Source organism: Tursiops truncatus, chromosome 16 (assembly GCF_011762595.2).
Source record: "Tursiops truncatus isolate mTurTru1 chromosome 16, mTurTru1.mat.Y, whole genome shotgun sequence".
Classification (NCBI taxonomy): Eukaryota; Metazoa; Chordata; class Mammalia; order Artiodactyla; family Delphinidae; genus Tursiops; species Tursiops truncatus.
This window is the reverse complement of record NC_047049.1, coordinates 28046075-28068694: the sequence shown is the minus strand read 5'-3', so window position 1 is coordinate 28068694 and position 22620 is coordinate 28046075. Positions and strand designations below refer to the sequence as shown.

Below are 22620 nucleotides of genomic sequence, written 5' to 3'. Positions count from 1 at the left end.
AGAATATACAAACTACCATGGAAACACTGGAGGAATACCCAATTCTTGCCTGGGGATTCAGGAAAGGCTACCGGAAGAGCTGGCTTTGAGCTGAGACTCAAAGGATGAGCATCTCCCAAGTCTTCCTGATAAGAGCAACCTAGTGTCTGTGGGGCTGTGAAGTAGAGAGCAGAGGCAGTGGGCTTGGGCTGTCTCTCTAGAGGCCCATCTCAACCCCCTAGACCCTATCTGAGTCTCATTACTGATCTGTGAGTTTTTATCTTTCTTTGAGTGGAATCCCTGTTTCAGTAGTCAATGTAGTCCATAAATAGACAAGAATACAAGGGATGCCAAGTCTTCCACGCCAGGGAGGGCCTGGGCCAAAGACACAATTTCTTGCCCTATAATGATTCTAACATACTAAACTAATCTGGGCAGTTCTTGTTAGATCAGTTACCTGTTTAGTGGGGGGGCAGTTAGTTTTGCATGCCTCAATTATACTGATAGCCCTTGATCTCAAGTGACGTCCCTAAGCCCAACTCTTGGCTACCAGGAAGCTGGAGGAAAACGTGTGTGGGGCAAACCTCATTGTCACTACAGGAAAATAACTGTGAATATATCCATGATGACAGGAGTCTCATCTTACACATGGGGTCAGGTTTTAGGATGAGGTGCTGGGAAGTAAAGAGGAAGTAAGAGATCAAGTGGTCAGGGCCACATTTTGAAGGAAAGCCCCACAGTGACTCTGTTTTTCCTTTTCCTTAGTAAGCTAAGGAACATGGTGGACACAGGGCAGTCAGCACAACTTACTGTTATTTTTACAGACTCGACTCTTGGTGACACACAACATTCACTTTCTTCCCCAAGTGGATGAGATTGTGGTTTTGGGGAATGGCATCATCGTGGAGAAGGGATCCTACAGCACTCTGTTGGCCAAGAAAGGATTGTTTGCTAAGAATCTGAAGACATTCATAAAACAGACGGGTCCTAAAGACGAGCCCACAGGTACGTAAAGAGGATTGGAACAGGATAGAACTTGGGTAGGGAAGGGGTAGAAGTAGTAAACCACCACTATTTACCTCCTGAACTGTTCAGTATCCAGTGAACTAAATTTGGAAATAAATTATCCAGCGATCCAATATCTGTCCTTTCTGTGTTTTGTGTCTCTGTAAAGAAACACAAACATAGAAACTTTACATCTCAGCCAAACTGGGGGATAATCCTGCTCATCTGGTCTCTGACATGCAATCAAAGGGCACTCTTTAGAGGATGACTGGAGATTTGGGGTGATTAGCCCTTGTGGAAGAGACACCAGTGGCACAAGGGGCCCCCTTTTAGGGAATGCCCTGCTTCTATTGACTCAAGTCACATATTCCACCCCATCTACCCGAATTCATGAGAACCACTTCCTGGACAGCTTTGTAATACCTGGTACTAATAATGTACTGCTGAATTGTTGATACGCCCTAACAAAGGGATTTGACGAATACACCAAAAGCCACTGGGTGTTCTGAACCAGAAAAAAAATCATGGCAGTTGCATAGTCTCACAGTGTGCCACAGGAATAGCCCCTACCCAATACCACTACCACTGGGGTTGCTGATTAGCCCTGGTCTCTGGGGTCCTTCTCAAGAACCTGCCAGCAGTAGTCCTGTGCATGGTTCTGGGTATCTGCTTCAGGTAGCAATTATCAGCAGGAGGTCAGGACTGAGAAAGCAAGATCTGGAGGGTACAGGGGCATTCCGAAAGTCAATCAGAAGAGGCAGTAACTACACAGCCTGCAAGTGGGATCACAGTCAGGCCTTGAGGTCAGGACATGTGATGGTTTAAAACCACAAGAGTCGGAAAGAAAAGCCTAAACCAAGAAGTCTGTAAGCATTGGTGGGACAGGCGGGAACAAAGAATACGATGGTGTGGGCTATAGGGACTGGGACCCAGCCCAGGAAAGTGGGGCAGGGATTCCAACAGAAAGGAAGGGGTCAGAGCTTTCCATCAGTCTTTATGTGCTCCAGGACAGGCCTGGAGAAAACAAAAAGTACCTGCTTGGGGACTGAAGATCTCCAGCAAAGGGTAGTGTCTGATGCTGGATACCCCTGAGTTACTGCTCAGTCAACCACATCACCACAACCTGGACAGTTTTCTCCTTCTAATTCTAAACTTTTTCTGATTTGATCTTCTGAGTTTCTAAGTTCTGTTTATAAACCCCCATGGGTAGACAGCCCCTTTGAAAAATCCTATCTTTTGTGTACAAAAGACAGTTTGCAAAACAGCTCATTAAACCCTTGCTCTGGGAAACATAGGGCATTTCTGAGAAGTTGTATAAGCCCCACTGCCTGGCATGCTGTCGTGTCGGCTCTGGGGCTCAAGGTACAGACTACAAGGCGGTAGAATAAAGGGAAGGTCAGGAGGGCAAAGGTTACCTGTATCAACATTGGCTCTGTGTATTTCTTAATTAGCTGCCATAACAAAACACTACAAATTGGGTGTCTTAAACAACAGAAATGTATTGTCTCACAGTTCTAGAGGCTAGAAGTCCAAAATCAAGGTGTCAGTAAGATTGGTTCCTTCTGAAGGCAATAGGGAAGGAGCTATTCCAGGTCTTTCTCCTAGCTTCTGGTGGTTTGCTGGCATTCACTGGCATCCTTCATATCAATCTCTGCCTTCATCTTCACATGGTGTTATACCTTATGTGCATTAGTGTCCAAATTTCCCCTTTTTACAAGGACATCAGACATATTGGATCAGGGGCCCATGCTAATGGGCCTAATAGAGATGTTCTCTATTTGGTGAGAACTTTTCTTTAGATCCTTAGACATGGTTTCCTGTTGTTCTTTGAATATATTTATCATAGCTGATTTAAGTCTTTGGTAAGTCCAACATCTGTGCTTCCTTGAGTACAGTTTCTTTTGACTGCTTTTTTCCTGTGTACAGTCCCATACTTTCCTGATTCCTTGTATGTCTCATAATTTTTTGTTGAAAACATCTTTTTCTTTTGAACATCTTTATTGGAGTATAATTGCTTTACAATGGTGTGTTAGTTTCTGCTTTATAACAAAGTGAATCAGCTATACATATACATATATCCCCGTATGTCCTCTCTCTTATGACTCCCTCCCACTCTCCCTATCCCACCCCTCTAGGTGGTCACAAAGCACGGAGCTGATCTCCCTGTGCTATGTGGCTGCTTCTCACTAGCTATCTATTTCACATTTGGTAGTGTGTATAAGTCCATGCCACTCTCACTTCATCCCATCTTACCCTTCCCCCTCCCTGTGTCAAGTCCATTCTCTACGTCTGTGTCTTTATTCCTGTCCTGCCCCTAGGTTCTTCACAGCCATTTTTTTCTTTTTTCTTTTTTCTTTTAGATTCCATATATATGTGTTAGCATATGGTATTTATTTTTCTCTTTCTGACTTACTTCACTCTGTATGACAGACTCTAGGTCCATCCACCTCACTACAAATAACTCAATTTCGTTTCTTTTTATGGCTGAGTAATATTCCATTGTATATATGTGCCACATCTTCTTTATCCATTCATCTGTCGATGGACACTTAGGTTGCTTCCAGGTCCTGACTATTGTAAATAGAGCTGCAATGAACACTGTGGTACATGTCTCTTTTTGAATTATGGTTTTCTCAGGGTATATGCCCAGTAGTGGGATTGCTGTGTCATATGGTAGTTCTATTTTTAGTTTTTTAAGGAAACTCCATACTGTTCTCCATAGTGGTTGTATCAATTTACCTTCCCACCAACAGTGCAAGAGGGGTTCCCTTTTCTCCACACCCTCTCCAGCATTTATTGTTTGTAGATTTTTTGATGATGGCCATTCTGACTGGTGTGAGGTGACACCTCATTGTGATTTTGATTTGTATTTCTCTAATGATTAGAGATGTTGAGCATTCTTTCATGTGTTTGTTGGCAGTCTGTATATCTTCTTTGGAGAAATGTCTGTCTAGGTCTTCTGCCCATTTTTGGTTTGGGTTTTTTTTTTTGACATTGAACTGCATGACCTGCTTGTAAATGTTGGAAATTAATCCTCTGTCAGTTGCTTCGTTTGCAAATATTTTCTCCCATTCTGAGGGTTGTCTTTTCGTCTTTTTTATGGTCTCCTTTGCTGTGCAAAAGCTTTTAAGTTTCATTAGGTCCCATTTGTTTATTTTTGTTTTTATTTCCATTTCTGTAGGAGGTGGGTCAAAAAGGATCTTGCTGTGATTTATGTCATAGAGTGTTCTGCCTATGTTTTCCTCTAAGGGTTTTATAGTGTCTGGCCTTACATTTAGGTCTTTCATCCATTTTGAGTTTATTTTTGTGTATGGTGTTTGGAAGTGTTCTAATTCTTTTACACGTAGCTGTCCAGTTTTCCCAGCACCACTTATTGAAGAGGCTGTCTTTTCTCCACTGTATATTCTTGCCTCCTTTATCAAAAATAAGGTGACCATATGTGCCTGGGTTTATCTCTGGGCTTTCTATCCTGTTCCATTGATCTATATTTCTGTTTTTGTGCCAGTACCATACTGTCTTGATTACTGAAAACCGGTCATTTTAAATAGCATAACAATTCTGGAAATATGATCTCTCTCCCCTCCATCCTCAACCAGGGTTTGCTTTTGTTGTTCCTCCTGTTTAGTTTCCTGAACTGATTCTGTTAAGTCTACTTTCTTTGTCTCATGTGGCCATAGAAGTCCCTGCTTGGTTGGCTTAGTGGTCAGATAACGATTGGACAGAGATTTCCTCAAGTGCCTGGAACCGATACGTCACTCAGCCTTTGCTGAGGGGCTCTGTGGGGATGGGGGGTGGGGGTGGACATGTCTGTTTAACATGCCAGCAGGCAGTTTATAGTTCTGCCTCAGCCTTTTTCCCCTGCTTGCACAGAGTCTGAAGGTAAGCCAGGGGTAAGAGAATAGGACATTCTCAAGTTTTTCTTGGGTTGGCATGTGTGCAACCCTACACATGTGTATGACATTCTCGATTGCCAGGAATATATTGAAGATATCAAAGCTCCCTATGGATATCTTATTCCCCAGGTTTTTTTTTCCTCTTAAGTTCTTGGTCAGTTTCTCCTTTGCTCCAACTGTTATCACTGCCTCAGGCAGCTGTGATGTTAAACAACTACTGCTGGTTGTTAGAGCCAACTCCAAGTCAGGTTCTATAAAGACAAGCCCTGTGAATGGAGTTTTCCAGGGAACTGCCAGACAGGTCAAATAATGACACTTCTCCAGAAGTAAGGTTTTGAGCATGTTCTGAACCCAGTCTGTTCCTTCCAGCAGCTGCTAGGCTGGTGATTTTCATGGTTACAATGAATGTGTGGCTGTTGGTTTTCTAGGCTACAGCAGATCTAAGGAGAGGGGAATAGGAATAGGGTAAATTAAACTATTACAAAACTTACTTTTCTTTCTGAGATTTAGCTATTTTTCTTAAATAAATACTCCTTGGATTGTGGCAAGCCTTTGGTTAATTTCAAAGTTACGGAAAATTTGATTTTGACATTTTTTGGCTAGTATGCTCACTGCTTTTACAGAGGTACCAATTTCTGGAGGTCGTAACTCTACCATTTTCACAGACCAAGCTGTTTTACCTTTTATTTTCAGGATATGTTTTTTAAAACGCTTGAAATTAATAAAATTTCTCAAATTATTTGAATTTCAAGCAGAACATTTTAAATTTACACTCACCTTTTTAGACATTTCTGGGGATTATGACACTTCTGTTTGTCTACTGTAATCCTTAAAAGTTCTTTCCTGCTCCAAAGGAACTTACAAGCTTCTGGGAATATTCTTCTCCTTTTTGACCGTTTCTCTTCCAGTGGAATATTAACTCACCTCTCCTTTATCCTGGTATTTTTCAATGAGATGTCCTAATAAACAGTATTTCTGGAGTAAAAGATTCCAACCTGTGTGTACATCTGGGATCTCTTATTAAGACCAACAAGATCAGAAAAGACTTTTCTTCTTGTTCATAGGGCTATGACAGCTCTATGCAGCAATCTCCCTAACCTTTGATGTGTCTCCTAGTCAATGAGGACAGTGAAGAAGATGACTATGGGCTGATGCCCAGTGTGGAGGAAATCCCTGAAGATGTGGCCTCCTTGTCCATGAAAAGAGAGAACAGTCTTCATCGAACATTTAGTCGCAGGTTGGTCATATATTCAGCTGGCATCCCCCATCACTTCCATAGTTCCATTTTATCATTCTCTTTTTCTCTGTGGACTTTTTCTGAGTGTCCAGATGGACGCTCCCAGCTCTTCTTTTGTTTCTGTGCATGTGGAGGAGGGTTGGGGTGGTGTTTCCCCCATGACCATCTGCTCTGAAATGCACTTTGATGTGAGCAGAGCTGCTGTGACACCTGTTTGCAAGAAGACCCTTGGGATGCATCTACATGCTTAGGAAAGCTTCCCCTCTCAATCTCTCAGTTCTAGGTCCAGTAGCAGGCGTCTGAAGCCCTTAAAAGACTTGAAAACTCGGAATGTGAATATCCTGAAGGAGGAGGAAGAACCAGTGAAAGGGCAAAAACTAATTAAGAAGGAATTCATACAAACTGGAAAGGTAAACACCACAGTAAAAAGTACCATTAGAGGTGATATAAGGCTTGGGATTTGAACATTTTTAAGTTTGATGACTTGAATACATATCTACAGAGGGATATGTCTTGTGTGCTTTGCCAGTCTTTAAATTTATCATTGAAATGTTAGCAGAGGCTCTGGGCTTTTTATCAAATTGTACTTCCATGAAGAATGACATGTTCCCTGTGAATATCCTCATACTACACTTCATGAGTGTTTGATTCCATTCTGATATGTGGTAAAAACAAAAATGCTTTGAGATGCAATTCTGGGAGCCAGAGAACACCAATATATCAAGCTCATAGCACACAATTCAAATTAATAAAACTTAAAACCAAGTTCTTAAATTTAAGATCTTAACTTAAACATTAATAAAACAAATTCCAAGGTCTGTGGTATAGCCTTATCTGTCCCGCTCTGTTTTTATATCTTTTCCTCTTAATTGCATCTAGAAGCTCATTAATAATCTGATGGTTATTTACCCTGCATTATATTTCAGCATTGATTATTATCATGCTGGCCCAGTACAGAAATGTGATCACAGACTACCAAATTTTGCCACCGGCTCTCCACTTTCCAAAGGACTGTACTCCCCCTATGATTGGTATTCTAGGTAATTCCTCACCAAAAGCCGCTAGGAACTCTACTAATATTGAGGTGGGGGCTTTGCAGGTGAAGTTCTCCATCTACCTGAAATACCTACAAGCAATAGGATGGTGTTCGATATTCTTCATTATCTTTGGGTTTGTGCTCCATTCCGTGTCTTTTATTGGATCGAACCTCTGGCTCAGTGCTTGGACCCGTGACTCTAAAACCTTCAATAGCACCAACTATCCAGCCTCTCAGAGGGACCTGAGAGTTGGTGTCTATGGAGCTCTGGGATTAGCACAAGGTATGTGTGACGGCTACGGCAGCCATCTCTGAGACGCTCTGTCAGGTCCATGTCCTTTGCCTGGACTCATGACAAATTTGCTATTATGTCCTGCACAAGTCTTCAGGGATCCCTGTGCACGGTGCTGACTAAACTGGTTCCATTTCCAGGTATATTTGTGCTCATAGCAAATCTCTGGAGTGTCTATGGTTCCGTCCACGCAGCAAGCATTCTTCACAAGCAGCTGCTGAACAATATCCTTCGAGTACCCATGAGTTTTTTTGACACAACACCCACTGGCCGGATAGTGAACAGGTTTGCTGGCGTAAGTATCTCAAGGGTTGTAAGACGTGTTTATATGCTGAGGATCTTTTTATTTCTGACAGGGAAAGAATTCTCATGTGTCCCTAGGCAACACTGGGCAGTTCCAGTTTTTTGGTCCACTCAGCACGCAGATATTTCTTGAACACCTTGTGTGAGGTCCTAAGGATCCTGGGGTTACAGGGATGAACAACTCTTTCCCTTTAAGTAGCTCACCATCTAGTGAGGGGGACGGCCAAGGAAATAAAGGATTATGATAGGATATAGGAAAACCAGTAACAACGATGTGTACAGTGGCATTCTTGGAGTACAAAAGAGTGACAGAGAAAAGAGATACCAGCTCAACCTGGGTGATTGAGGGTGGGAAATGTCAGAAAAGGAGGGACTTAACTCATAGAAGTTAGCCAGGGAGATGGTGGGGGTAGGGGATGGGTGAGTGGCAGAAGCAGGATGTGAAGGATTGTTCTGCAGAGGGAAAAACACAAGTAAAAGCACTATCACTAGTGTGACAGTGAATAAAAGAGATAGCAGGACAATGCTTTGCTTGGTTGCCGCCTCCATCCCTGAATCTCCCATCTTTGATGCTTTAAAAATAAGTAAACAAGGTCTGGACTGTGGAATCCTATAATTTTAATGGGGTTCTCCATCGACTGAAGATTCTGGGACCCTTAGCATTCATTCATTCAACATATATTGAGTACCTTCTATGAGCCAAGGACTGTACTAGGCATTGGGATGCTCAGTAAATGCTATAGATCATATAGATGGCTCTCTTCCATGGGCCAGACCAAAGTCGTTGATTCTTAATGAACATAAGGGGGAAATTTCAAGAACAGAGGAAACCAGACAATTCTGAATAATATTCAACTATCACCAACAGAATTTTCAGTCTTCTGTTTGTAGAAGAGGGTGCACATTTTTAAAAAAATGTCTGAGGAGCTCTGAGCCCTTGTTTGGTCTTGGAGCAGACATAGAAAGTCTAGCTCCCAGCCCACAGGCAGGTTCTGGGGACATGGTGACTGCTTCAAAAGTGGGCAGGCCCCCACTTGTCACCTTCCTGTGGAACGAAGATGGTGGGCATGATGTCACTGGAGACAACTTAAATGGGCTTTCTGCTCTTAAATGGAACCTAAAAAAGTACACAATTTTGGATGGGGAGATTTCTCACAGGAATTTTGCAAATGTTGCACACTCTTTTCCACTGTTGTTTTATATATATATATATATATATATATATAAAATCTTCCGAAAAAAACACAGAGATCTTACTGTGAGTTACTTAGGCAACAGTCATATTTTGCTAACTGCTTCTGCATGAAAAAGGAAACTGTCATTAATTATACAGTATGTTTTGCGGAGGAGGTGGCTCAGACCATAAAGGAGAATTATACCTAGGGTCCTCTGGAGCTGATGACTGAGCCCTTAAGAGGAGATAAAGGAGGGGGTGGAGGAAGGAAAGATGGAGAATCTGTGCCAGGTAAGGGTCAAAATTAATCTGCATAGAACTAATAGCTGGTGAGGATTTCTTTTTTTCTTTCAACCCTGGACATATAGTTATTTGCATTCTGATGTGACTGAGCAGATTCGCTGCTGAAACCGAGATGTAAAATGTCATAGGAATTCATTAGCACACCATCTCTCCTTATGTGTCCCTAGGATATCTCCACGGTGGATGACACCCTCCCCATGTCTTTGCGCAGCTGGATTTTGTGCTTCCTGGGCATCATCAGCACCCTGGTCATGATCTGCCTGGCCACTCCAGTCTTCATCATCGTCATCATCCCTCTTGGCATCATTTATGTGTCTGTTCAGGTAGGTTTGGAAATGGCTAGGTTTCCTTCCTTCTCTACTCATAAAAGCCCAAGCTCCTTCCTGAGACTCTTCTCTTGTGTTTATTGCTAGTCACTCTCCCCTCTCCAGCATCTTCGTCATTGAGCCAGATAATAACATACTAAGGAGCCCGTAGGCCACTTTCTGAAGCTGAAGTGTCAGCACTGATGGGCGGGTGGAAGTTCACGGTCAATCTCACCTTAACTTCTGCCCCGCACCCCACAAGTGTAAGTGGGGCATATTTATGTTTGGATCCAAGACTACTTTGAGGTTGGCTCTGGACAAAGTCTTGAAGCTCTGTAAGACCCTTCACAATGGTAAGGTAATTGGTTGCTTCTAGAGGAGTTGTGCTAAGGCTGCTTCCTTGGTTGGCTTAGGATTATCTGCTTGGAGATGTCCCTCAGCAGGAGCCCAGTCTCTTTTCACTTCAGGGCAGTTCTCCTTTCACTGGGGTGTCTGTGGGTGGCTTAGGCTCAATTCCAGTGTGTTCTTGAGGACACAGCTTAAAAGCCAAGCCTCACAGAAAAACCAGAGCAAGTGTAAGGGGCTCCATGACCATGATAAAAACTGAGGAGGGGAGGGAAGCTGTGGAGAGAATTCTTGTTCCACCATTTACCTTTGGGATGAATTGATCACCTTGAGAAAACAATTCTGAAGCCCTTCAGTCAAGGGCAGACTTGTGGCCTGTGGTAAGTTGACACCACCTGGTGTTTGTGTTGAGTTCCTCAGGAACATCGTCATCTTTGTCAGTAACAAACCAACAAATAAGAGGCGGGATCTGGGCTTCCCTGGTGGTGCAGTGGTTGAGAGTCCGCCTGCTGATGCAGGGGACACGGGTTCGTGCCCCGGTCCGGGAGGATTACACGTGCCGCGGAGCGGCTGGGCCCGTGAGCTGTGGCCGCTGGGCCTGTGCGTCCGGAGCCTGTGCTCCGCAGCGGGGGAGGCCACAGCAGTGAGAGGCCCGCGTACTGCAAAAAAAAAAAAAAAAGAAAAAGCAGCAGGATCTTTGAGGAAATTTCCAGGTATAACATTTTGATTCTGACTCAAATGCCCAGTTCTTCCCTAGTTTCAACAAATCCTCTTGGAATCTAGTAGCACCACTAACCCACCCACTGAACCTCCCCCTTCAGCCTGCGCTATTACATCCAGTTCTTAGACCCTCAGCATTCCACACACCTCCAAACGATCTTTACCTTCACACACTGTCAAAGCACAATTTTGGTCACTTACCTGATTATTTAATTTTTATCAAAACCTTGGCATACCTTTCTTGGACCATTTACTGCCCATCTCCACTTTCCACACCCCTCGGTTCCCAGCAGCATTTATAAAATCTTTTAGAGATTGTTTTTCTAACCACTACAAAACTGTCATTTAGACAATATGTGCAGATTCTTGGGACCATACGGATTAGGCTGACAAAACTCCTTATGTGGTTTGAAAATTCCAACCTCTAGGGCTGAGTGAGGTGTGGTGTCCACGCTTTCGTGCTCCTCTGTTCCCTCCAACCCCAGATCTTCCCAGCATCCTCTTCCTCTGAGCCTCTCTCATTTCTCCTCTAGTCAGAGATGAGACCAGAGCCGCTTCTCTGTTCAGATGTGAGCTGTGGCCTCAACGTAAAGAATACTGGGTCACGGCCATGAAGGAAGAGGTACAGCGTATGTGATATGATTGTATGACTGAGTCTTCACTTTTTTGGGTCCAGATATTTTATGTGGCTACTTCCCGCCAGCTGAGACGACTGGACTCTGTCACCAGGTCCCCAATCTACTCTCACTTTAGTGAGACTGTGTCAGGTTTGTCTGTTATCCGTGCTTTTGAGCACCAGGAGCGGTTTCTAAAGCACAATGAGATGGTGACGGACACCAACCAGAAATGTGTCTTTTCCTGGATTACCTCCAACAGGTGAGGCTGCCCCTGGATATTCACCCAAATATGTGCTTCGGGGTTCTGCACTTTTGACATTAGCTGTGGGAGGGCAGGCATGGCCAGTGTTGTGAAATTCACTCTTGCCAAACACGCCTGTCACGTGAGTAGAGAGGAGAAAGCATGAGCTTTGGAGTCAGAGACTGGGGGTCCCTCTGTCTGCTCTGCCACTTACCAAGCGGGGTGAATTGTCTTGACCCCTCTCAGGAAAATCTCATTTTCTTTGTTTGTACGATGGCTGGAACACAACCTACCTCATAGGCTTATTGAGGGAGTCACATGACATCTGTGAGCATTTGATAACCCAGGTACTGTTCACGTGCTGGGTGAACTGGATATTCTCTGTTTGCTTCCCTGAGAATGGATGTGAGATTCTCCATAGGCAGGACACTCTTTGTAGGGTGGTGAAAGAAGCAGAGGTTGGAGGGAGGAAAGCTGGGAAATTTTAGGCAAAATCAATGATGACAGAAATGAAAAGCTCACATCCTGTGAGATGAATCCAAAAAGGGTGAGCATTCTTGATTTCTCCAGTTTCATTAGACCCTGGCAAGAAGTCATGTGTCCTTGGAGGAGGAAGGTCTTTTTCAGGAAGTGGAAACTCTTGAGTGGCTTCTACACTGTCTTGTGGTGTGAAGGGCAGGCTAATGATGCTTAGTATTATCTGGAACATGGAGAGGTCAGAAATTTGATTGTAAAGATTTTTTATATCTTAGATACTTTCCAAGAAGGAAACAGGCATAAGAGTCAATTTTCTGTTGGACCCCCCATTGTAAAATATGTATATTTATTTGTACACGTGCTAGAAGTATTCAAATTTAGTTAAATACATTTTACTGGGAAAGTCAGTTTTCATAAATTACATCAATCTACACACTATTCAGTTCTCTACAAAGCCCGACATACCTCCCTGTCATCAGCTCACACCTAATTTCCCTCCACCTCCAGCTTCTTCTCTACCTTTTTAAAAATCACGAAATCAGACAGGGTACATTGAACCTTCCTGTGGTGATTTCTTTCTAACCTTACATTTGGATTCTTTATGCCATTGTTTCCCATGCCTATCAAAAGAACTCACTTGGAACATTTGTTAAAATGCAGATTCCTAAAACCCATTCCCTGAATCTCCTGGGGAAGAGTCCAGGAATTTTTTGCATGAATTTGTGTAATTTTAACAATTGCCACCAGATGATTCTTAAGATTTGGCAAGTTTGGGAGACATTGGACTATAGGATTCCCTTAGTTTAGCAAACTCTTCTAGTATCTTTTAAAATGCGATTTATGTTCTAAAATCCAATTTAAAAGACTTTAGGAACACATGGCATAGTCAAATTGAGACACCTCCTAAGAATGCAGCCCTACCAACTCAAGCCCTCTGAGAATGTTCTAGGAACACCTAGGTTGCTGGGTAAGGTAAGGAAGTGGACACCTCTCAGTGACACCTCTTTCTCTGGTTCTGTTGCCCTCCAGGTGGCTTGCAATTCGTCTGGAGCTGATTGGGAACCTGATCGTCTTCTTTTCATCCTTGATGATGGTTATTTATAGAGATACCCTAAGTGGGGACACTGTGGGCTTTGTGCTGTCCAATGCACTCAGTGTGAGTCTGAAGGTTGGGAGTTTGGCTGAATTAATGCATTATTCTTAAATGGAGCCTCGGGTATACCGTGGAGTCTGTGCTCTTGATTCCTTTCTAGATCCAGAGGGACCAGGGGAGACTGAGGTTCAAACCCTAGCTCCATCTCTTACTAACTGTGTAACCCATGGACAGGCTCCTTTCCCTTTCTAAGTAGGTACCAGTGTCATCTGGGTAACTGGACATAAATTGTGTTGCCCTGGGTAGTTAAGGAAGCAATCTCAGATGATTATCTAATAGTTTCCTGTCTCTTTGCTTGATTATAATCAAAAGAGAAAATAAATGAGTTTCTATTATAATGCAGCAGTAACCAGAAACTCTTCTGAACAAATAACTTCTATGTTTATTTTGTTAAATCACAGAATAATTGGAGTTAATTTTAATAAAGAATATAGAGTCTAATAGAACTATATAATGCATCCCCTGTTTGACTAAGGGATAGATATCAGACGTTATTTCCTACCACTCAGCCACTTTGCTACCACTGGCACTATGGTAAATGTTTAATGAATGATACTCATTTAATGAGTCATTTGGCCATCTTTTGTGGACTCTTTCTGAACTAATATACTGGGGGTCTGCACAGTTACCAGCAGGCTCTATATGGTGCTATTTTCAGTTGGCGTTAATAAGGCCCAAGGTGATCATGGCGGGACACCCAAAAGGACTCTGTCATTTACCAGAATCACAGGGTTCCTTGTGCCACTGCCCTTTCATCCCCTCATTTCTAGGCTTATTAACCTAGGACAGATGGGGCAAAGAGTTGGAGAACTATTATACTGAACCAAAATAAAAACATTCAAATATCAACAGTTCATACGGTCCAGGCTTCACCAAGTGGTCACTTGTAGTCCCCAGCCTCCTGTGCTCTCCCTCTCTCTAACCACCATGTGCTCTACAAAGATTCCCTGTGTGTATGTGCCAGGACTACATTGTTGCCTGAAAAAAGCTTGCATGTGAGCAGCTTGCCTGAGTAACCCATGGATTCCCTGGACTCTGGCCCAGATCATGACAATCATCTTCCTAGTGGTTAGATGTTATCTCTGTAATGGCAGGAAGGCACCTGGAGTTCATTGGGGTAACAGGACAGGGGTCCATGTGGATGTCCCACCTTGAGGGCTGGGTTCTCAATGGAGCTGTTGTTGAGAGTAGAGCTGGCAGCTATTTGGAAGGCCTTCTCCTACCCTGTGTCTTTCCTTATGCTTTCCCCATTGGTAGAATGCCACCCCTAACCCCTAAGGGCTTACAGGCAGGAGACCCACGGCCAGCCTCTCCAGCCTCAGCTTTGGCCCTAGGCCACTCCAAGCTAGTAGTGCCTTTCCTGTGAGCACCACACAGTTGAGCACTTAATTGTCCTCCCACCATTCAATGCACCGGCCTTATTTCCTCCCCCAAGAAGGTGTGGATTGTCTCTTATACTTCTCCTTGCTCTCTTGTAGAGCCCGGCATAGTGCTGGGTGCAGAGTAGGCACTAGATTGACCTTGTGGTTTAACTGGTTGGGTTGGTTTCTGAGCCTGAGATGATCCTTAGTCTTCCAGTTTTTCTGTAGATCACACAAACCCTGAACTGGCTAGTGAGGATGACGTCAGAAATAGAGACCAACATTGTGGCTGTTGAGCGAATAAATGAGTACATAAACGTGGAAAATGAGGTAAGGAGGAATCAGAGGAAGCCAGGGACAAGGCCAAAAAAAAAAAAAAAAAAAAGCCACCGCTTTGAGAATGCATCTTCACCTTATCTAGAGATTTCACATGGGGTCATAAAGGTTCTCTGGAAGTTTCCCTTGCTCTAACTGAAAGAACCTAATTTCTTGAAACCTAAAATAGGTAATGGTTTGGGAGAAGTCAGGTCTTGGGATGCACCAGGTTAAATGGTGGCTTCATTCTGGAGATGCGCAGAACAACCTCGTGGGATAGGGTTTCTTTAATTGAATAAGGTAGGACCCTTCTGGAAGTACCAGTCTAGTTCAGTCTATTCAATGCAGATGCTCACGGGTGGCTGGCACACTGCTACCCTGTTCTGTGACATGAGTCCTGTGGGGACTGTTGAGCGAGTTGTCACTGTGTAAAGCACTTTTCCTCCTGTCACCTTGCCAGGCACCATGGGTGACTGATAAGAGGCCTCCAGAAGGTTGGCCCAGCAAAGGGGAGATCCAGTTTAGCAACTACCAAGTACGGTATCGGCCTGAGCTGGATCTGGTACTGAAGGGGATCACTTGTGACATTAAGAGCACTGAGAAGGTAGGTGGAGCTAAAGAAAGGCCTGGGTGAGTCCTTGTGAACATAGAGGTGGAGAGCAGTGGACTCTGGGCTTTCATTAATCGGGTGGAAGTGAGAGGGTTGGGGCGCTTCCTCTGCCCTGGGGAGGTGTAGGGACACAGCGCCACCATCAGAGGGCAGGATATCCACACAGGATCAAACAGACTTAAGCCTGTAAGGGCTCTCTTGCTCAGCCCTCCCCTAACTCCCTGTCTGCTGACTGGGCTCATTTCCTGTAAGCGCCAAGGCTTGTAGAGGGGAAGTCAGGAGGAAGCACCGGCCTGGGGAAGGAACTGGTGGGAACAGCTGTGTGCAGGTTTGTCCCTGCAGAGAGAATGGCCTAGTTCTCCCTCTGGTCTGCAAAGTCCTGGTATGGTTTTCTTGTTCTCTGAGGACTTGGGGTCTGATGCAGGGCGGGCCAAAAATATGTCTGGGTACTGATGCTCAGGTCCAGGTCAGGGTCTGCTTCTCAGACCTGATGGCAGACCCAATCCTTCCCTTCTCCTCACTTTTAACAAGGATTTTTTAAAAATCTGTAATTTCCAAGAATAACTGCAACAGATGTGTACATTTCCAGCAGTCAATGTAGTTCTCAGCAAGCAACAAGTTAGGAGGTAGGATGGGAAAGCCATCCTTTTCTGACATCCAAGTACATTTTTCCCCACCAAAACCAAAATCAGTTTAACGTCTTAGAGATGAAGTAGCCAGTCACTGTCTTTTTCCACCTGTGATTATGAATGTCCCTGGCTAAACTGTTGCCCTCAATAATTACATGGTGAACTAACATGCCAAGGAACTGTATTTACAGATTGGCGTGGTGGGCAGGACAGGAGCTGGGAAATCATCCCTGACAAACAGCCTTTTCAGAATCCTAGAGGCTGCAGGAGGCCAGATCACCATTGATGGGGTAGATATTGCTTCCATTGGGCTCCACGACCTCAGAGAGAAACTGACCATCATCCCCCAGGTAAGCTGTAGGACGTACTCTGTCACATGCAGCTTGTTCTACAGGAAACATGTGCATCTTCTTCTTGATGTGTGTTCATCTGGTGGCGTCATTTCTGCTGTCTGCCTGGGATACCTAAGCTAGTTCCCTAAGACACATTGCTTCCAGAACTTACAAAAATAAATCTTACATTTTTTTGGTAATATGCTTGTGTGACTGTCAGTATCTAACCAGTAGGTGGCAGCAACACAGCAGGACTCAAATGGAGCAGATGATTATTTAGCATTTCTATAGCCCATCAAGGTTCGCAGGACCTTTGCAATCAGCATTAGCAGTTTTGCTGCTGAAGCTTGAAACTATTAAGCTTTGTACTCCCCATTTGATATGGTTAAAAGACAGAGGAGGGAATTTGTGGCAATGTTTTGCCAATAAGCGGAATGGTTAGCGCATCAGCAAGAAAGTCTTCCCTGCAGCTTCCTCTCCAGACCCTTCCAAACAAGGACTGCTCTGGAGGCTCTCGGGGTATGTGGGTCCTCATCAGAACCTGTCCTCTGCTTGCTGCAGCCAAGTCTCTGGGGTGGCTTTGGTTTGTCTGGTGTTTGCTCCCTTTGTTACACTTTCACCAGCCTCTTCAAGAGCGTAAGAAATTCTTCTCTTGTAACTATATGACCCCTTCCCCTGCCTGCCCCTGATCCCTCCATGAGTTTTCATTTGGGGATGTGGGATGTTCCTCTCATCTTTTTAAGGGATGCTAAGGCAAATTTGGAAATCCATAAATAAACTTCAGAATGAAAAACCAAACAAAACCAAGGACTCCTCTTAATGCTGTGTTTAGCTCCCCGTGTTTAGCTCCAAGCCTGCAGTGGGGAAATCTTGGAGAAGCTGGACCACTAACTAACCAGCTTTCCATCTCAGACCAGTCCTGCTCACTTTCTTGGCCACAAGGAATTACTGGTTCCTTTTCTTTTATAAAAAAAATTTTAAATATATATATGTGTATATGTATACATATGTATATATATGTGTATATATATTAAAAGCCAGATGTTTATTTATTAAAAATTTTTTTAAATTTTATTTTTGGCTGCATTGCTGCACGGGGGCTTTCTCTAATTGTGGTGAGCAGGACTACTCTTCGTTGCGGTGTGTGGGCTTCTCATTGCGGTGGATTCTCTTGTTGCGGAGCACGGGCTCTAGGCGCGTGGGCTACAGTAGTTGGTGGCTCGCGGGCTCAGTAGTTGTGGCTCACGGGGTCTAGAGCACAGGCTCAGTAGTTGTGGCACACGGGCTTAGTTGCTCCGCAGCATGTGGGATCTTCCCGGACCAGGGCTCGAACCCGTGTCCCCTGCATTGGCATGCAGATTCTTAACCACTGCACCACCAGGGAAGTCCCTACTTGTTCCTTTTCTGACATTAGCCCCAGTAACTCCCTTGTCCCTTGACTTGCAGGATCCCATCCTGTTCTCTGGGAGCCTGAGGATGAATCTAGACCCTTTCAACAACTACTCAGATGAGGAGATTTGGAAGGCCTTGGAGCTTGCTCACCTCAAATCTTTCGTTGACGGCCTGCAAGCTGGGTTGTCCTACGAAGTGACAGAGGGTGGTGACAACCTGAGGTAATGTTTCATAACCCACTTCCCCCACAGGCTGTGTAGGAAGCGAGGGGACCACTACTTTTGTTACTCATGCATGGTGGTGCCTGGCATCAAAGAATTTTCACTCTCCAGGTCTAATTCCTAATGCGTAAAACGAACTTGATGTGAAGATTAAAATAGATGTGAATGTGCTTGGAAACTCTTGAAAACCTTTGTCAGTAAACATACCCTCACAGGACATTACAAACATGAGCTTGCTGATCCCACCATTGTGCGGGTTTTCAGCTGCACTCTGCAATCAGGCTGAAAACAATCCCCATGCCTGGTCCAGCCCCAAAGAGTGTGATGTAATTGGTACGTGGCATTGCTGGAGATGGGAGTTCTAAAGGATCCCAGGGGTTGTTACAGGCACCTCAGTTTGAGAAGCCCTGATCTAAGGAGCACGTGGATGATGGAGATGTGCTGTCCGCAGGGTCCTTGGAACACCATAAACCAGCACAAAGACTCTTTTGGCTTCACAGTTCTTGTTACCTTTTCAAAGTGTTTCCTCATATGTTGACACTTCACATTTTCTGTCAGTTAACAAGTTGGCCTGGCATTTTCCCTACAACAACCTCTTTTCTCCCTCCACACACTGATGGTCAGCTCTCAGTCAAAGCTGGTGGCTCAGGGGCCGGCCTTGCTGCAGCGCTGGTGCCTTCAGAGTGGTGGGCAGGGCATGCAACATTAGCAGTTGGAGCTCAGAAGGGAAGGCTCAGTAGCTCAATTAATGGACCCGCTGCTCTGGCTTCACCTGGGAGCTTGTTATAAATGCAGAATCTCAGGCTCTACCCTACTATTCAGAATCCGCCCTTTAGCAAGAGTCCCAGATAATTTGTGTGCACGTTACAGCATGAGATGCACTGCCTAGAAGGTTGAGTCTTAAGTAGGCTGCACGCTAGAATCACTCGGGAAACTTAAAGTCCCAGTGCCCAGGCTGTACCCCAGACCGGTTGAATCAGGGTCCCAGGTGATTTCAGTGTGTAGCCCCAGGGAACACTTGTGAGCCTTGGTAGAGAACACCAGCATGTTTGTTTTCCCTCAGTGACAGATCTAGGAACTAGCAGGACTGAAGTAGGTCTTCAGGCCTATTAAAAAGGCCATTCAAACATTCAGTCAACATATTGAGCACCTACTGGAAATACAGAGGAAAATGCCACAGACCCATCCATGCCCTCCTAGCACTTACAGTGTGATGGAGAAGACACACCTCGTGTGAGTAAATTCTGTGCAGTAAATGCTGCAGGTGTGCAGGGCCATGTGAGCAGGATGTGATAGGGGCCTAAGGACAGAATCACACCATCCTCTGTGAATGCTGGGAGAAACTTACCTGGCATTACCAGCGCCTTGATTTCAGACCTGGTGGGCTGCTGAAACCTAAAATTCCCTGATCAGCGACTGGAGATCAGTCAGCTTCGGGAGAGTCAGCAGCTGAAAGCCAAATCGATACCTTAGCAACAGCCTGTTACTATGAAGTCCAACTGAACGAGGTGGGAGTTGGGAAGCGTTAAGTAAATAGTTTTTCAGTGTCTCTGTTCTGACGTTACAGAGAAAAACTGGAAGTTCATCTTGGGTGACTTCTCATCTCCTGCGTTAATTTTCTTACAGAGAATTACAGAACTTTAGCCACCCCCTGTTTAATACGTTCCCTAATGGCCACAGCAGGAAAGAGCAATTCCAAATTCACGAATATTTCCTCCACATCACTTCCCAAATGTTCTTTATGTAAGTAAGAAGTCCAGCCTTCATTACTGGCTTTTAGCAATTTAAAGTGATTTGCATTTTACAGGCATATTCGAATTCCACAAACATTGCATCTCCCACCAAGACATCATGTTCATTAGATAGCAATGGTTTCTAAACAAGGGAGAAGGCCCTGAACAAATAATTAGCCTTGAGACTAGAATTACACATTAAAATAACAAATGAATTTGCTAAGGCCACTAAGAAATGCCACTGGGGCATTCTCATGCGGTTTCACCCTATACTAATGGTGTCAGGTCAAATACTGCTGAAGTCGGGTACTGAGACATCACTGCAGCTAAACGCAAAGCACTATTCCAGGGTTAGTGTTTTCCAAACTTGTTAAACATGAAAATCTCCTGGGGTGTATTCAAAATACAGGTTCCTAGGCTCCTCCCCATTCTGACTGAGAGCAGGGCCCAGAAATAGGAATTTTTAAATTAAGTACCTGCGGTGGGTCTTCCAATTAATTGAGAAAGTTTGGCAAACATTGCCCTTGGTAACAATAAACAGCTAGTGGAAGAGGCTAAGGCATTCTAGGGGAATTTGGAAGTGTGGGTTTTGAAAGTCTGATCTGGAACATGAAATCTGCCCCGCCAACTGCCAACCCAGGTTATCCCTTGGTCCTTAGGGGCTAATGCTTTGTTTCTTCCACTGGCTGCAGCATAGGGCAAAGGCAGCTACTGTGCCTGGCCAGGGCTCTGCTTCAGAAATCCAAGATTCTGATCATGGACGAGGCCACTGCTGCGGTGGATCTAGAGACAGATCGCCTCATCCAGACAACCATCCAAACTGAGTTCTCCCACTGCACGACCATCACCATTGCCCACAGGCTGCACACCATCATGGACAGTGACAAGTGAGTCGCGGGACAGAGCTTGATAGCCAACAGCGATAGCCTCAGCCGTGAGGTCTCTTTACAGGTTTAACTACCATCATTTTATTGATGAAAAAATGGAGGCTGAGAGATTGCAAGTAATTTGCCCAAAATTATACATCAAGCTAATGAAGGCCAACAGGGTTAAGGGAACTGTCTTGAAGGTAAAATGGGAAACTGTAACTATTAACTGAGTATGAGGGGTGGAGGAGGCCCAAGCCAGGAGTGATATATATTGTTCCATAGACCTTCCCAACTAAGCTGGGTCTCAGCTGCTCTGCCTGTAAACAAGCTTTCTGTTCCTTCTAACTCTGACAATCTGACAATTCAAAATGGGGGGGGGGGGGTCAGTAATCTTAAAACTGAAGAGAATAGGCTCCCTTTTTTGACCAAGAGGAAGGCTCCCTTTTTAAATCAACGTATCCTTAATGTGTATCCTTAAAAAAAGGAAAAAAACTTACGTAAATAGTGTAAGAGTATAATCAGTATAAGTCTATTTTGTTCAGTATTCCACAAGGAATCCATGTTGATGCAGATAGCCGCAGTTTGGTCATTCTCGCTGCATTGTAGCCTAGTATGAATAAACATACTGTTATCGTATTGGTCACCTGGACCCGCGCTGGTGTCCTAGCCTAGAGACCCCTCATCTTGGCCAGGGAGCTTCTTTTTCCGCTCAGATTCACACAGCCAATAACAAAACCAATGCTAAGACTTTCCAGCACAGGCTTTATTCAATGGCCAAAGAATGGAGAAGTGGGAATTAGTTCACAAATCAACTTTCTCAACCCGATCTGGGCGGAGACACCATTTATATAGGAGGGTTGAGGGGAAAAGGGAGGGAATTGGAAAGAGTAGGAGGAATATTTATGACTAATCTGAGAAGAGGGGTGTGGTTTGAACGGGAACTGATGCAACCCTCCTTTTCAGTCCTTGTCTGGGCTTTTCCGGTTGTTGTCATGGCAATTGTCCATATCATGGTGCTGGTAGGTGTGTCATTTAGCATGCTGATATATTACAATGAGCATAACGAGGCCCAAGGTCTACTGGAAATCAAATCTTCCACCACCTTGGGCCTAGTTTGTTCTAACCAGTTCTTGTTTTTCTCTTTGCAGCTTACTCCTGAAACTTAGATATGAGCACTTGGTTTCCATTTGAGGGAGGGGCAGGGGTATGATTCTGGGGCAACAGCCTTGGTAACAATATCGAGACTTAGTTCTGGTTATTATAAATGCCAAGGTTTGAGACACTGCTTTCTAAGACTTCTCTCTTTTTTGTTTCAGGGTAATGGTCCTAGACAACGGGAAGATTGTAGAGTATGGCAGCCCTGAAGAACTGCTGAAAAACACTGGCCCCTTTTATTTTATGGCCCAAGAAGCTGGCATTGAAAATACGAACTGCACAGCATTCTGACAGCAAGTCTTACAGGTTAGAGAAGGACTATTAGGATCATTCCTTATTTTTTGTGAAGCATATCATACGTATAAAAGTGTGTATAAAATGTATGTTTTAAATAAGGATCGTAAGTGAACACCCACGTCCCTGCCAGCCAAGATTTTTTTTAATGAGTATTACCAGCTACATCAGAAAACCCCTGACGATCCACTTTGATCGTACCTCCTTGCTACCCACCCCCCACAAAAAGCACCACCATCCTAATTTTTGTGATAATTATTCCTTTGCTTTTTGTTTGAGTTTTACCACTTGCCTTAAACAACATGTACCATTTTTTTAGCTTATGCGAACGGCCTGACTCATACTGCATGTATTCTTTCTTTTGTTCAATATTATATTGGAGATTCATCCACGTCGATGCGTGAGGCTGGTTCATTCTCACTGCTCTGTAGTACGGCAGTGTGTGAAAACGCCAGTTTATCCAATTTAGGTTTGTCAGCAGTGGGGTTATTTCCAGGCTTTGTTGTTTTTCCCTGTTATGAACAGTACTGCTATGAACATTCTGGTACATAAGTCCTAAGATACATGTGTAAGAGTTTCTTTAGGCATAATGTAAAGGAATGGGAGGTGTGCATATGTTTAAATGCATA

General features: G+C 44.2%; 1 protein-coding gene and 1 long non-coding RNA gene across 2 annotated transcripts in view; one reads left to right on the top strand and one right to left on the bottom strand.

The window, feature by feature from the left end:
- Window positions 1–21996, top strand: part of ABCC2 (ATP binding cassette subfamily C member 2) — a 66930-nt gene extending 44934 nt beyond the window's left edge. The window contains exons 18-31 of the mRNA XM_033841898.2: window positions 804–984; window positions 5994–6114; window positions 6392–6524; window positions 7214–7433; window positions 7583–7737; window positions 9390–9545; window positions 11269–11468; window positions 12957–13083; window positions 14670–14771; window positions 15217–15360; window positions 16187–16345; window positions 17774–17940; window positions 20366–20560; window positions 21859–21996. Of these exons, the coding sequence (XP_033697789.1) occupies window positions 804–984; window positions 5994–6114; window positions 6392–6524; window positions 7214–7433; window positions 7583–7737; window positions 9390–9545; window positions 11269–11468; window positions 12957–13083; window positions 14670–14771; window positions 15217–15360; window positions 16187–16345; window positions 17774–17940; window positions 20366–20560; window positions 21859–21988 (2190 nt within the window). The 3' untranslated portion in view covers window positions 21989–21996. The remainder of the gene's footprint in view (window positions 1–803; window positions 985–5993; window positions 6115–6391; window positions 6525–7213; window positions 7434–7582; window positions 7738–9389; window positions 9546–11268; window positions 11469–12956; window positions 13084–14669; window positions 14772–15216; window positions 15361–16186; window positions 16346–17773; window positions 17941–20365; window positions 20561–21858) is intronic.
- LOC141276718 (uncharacterized) lies at window positions 790–21892 on the bottom strand. The gene is made up of 3 exons (XR_012326691.1): window positions 21040–21892; window positions 1059–19389; window positions 790–905 (listed from the first exon to the last, which is right to left on the bottom strand). It is a non-coding gene; the product is annotated as an uncharacterized lncRNA (long non-coding RNA).
- Window positions 21997–22620: the final 624 nt, after the last annotated feature.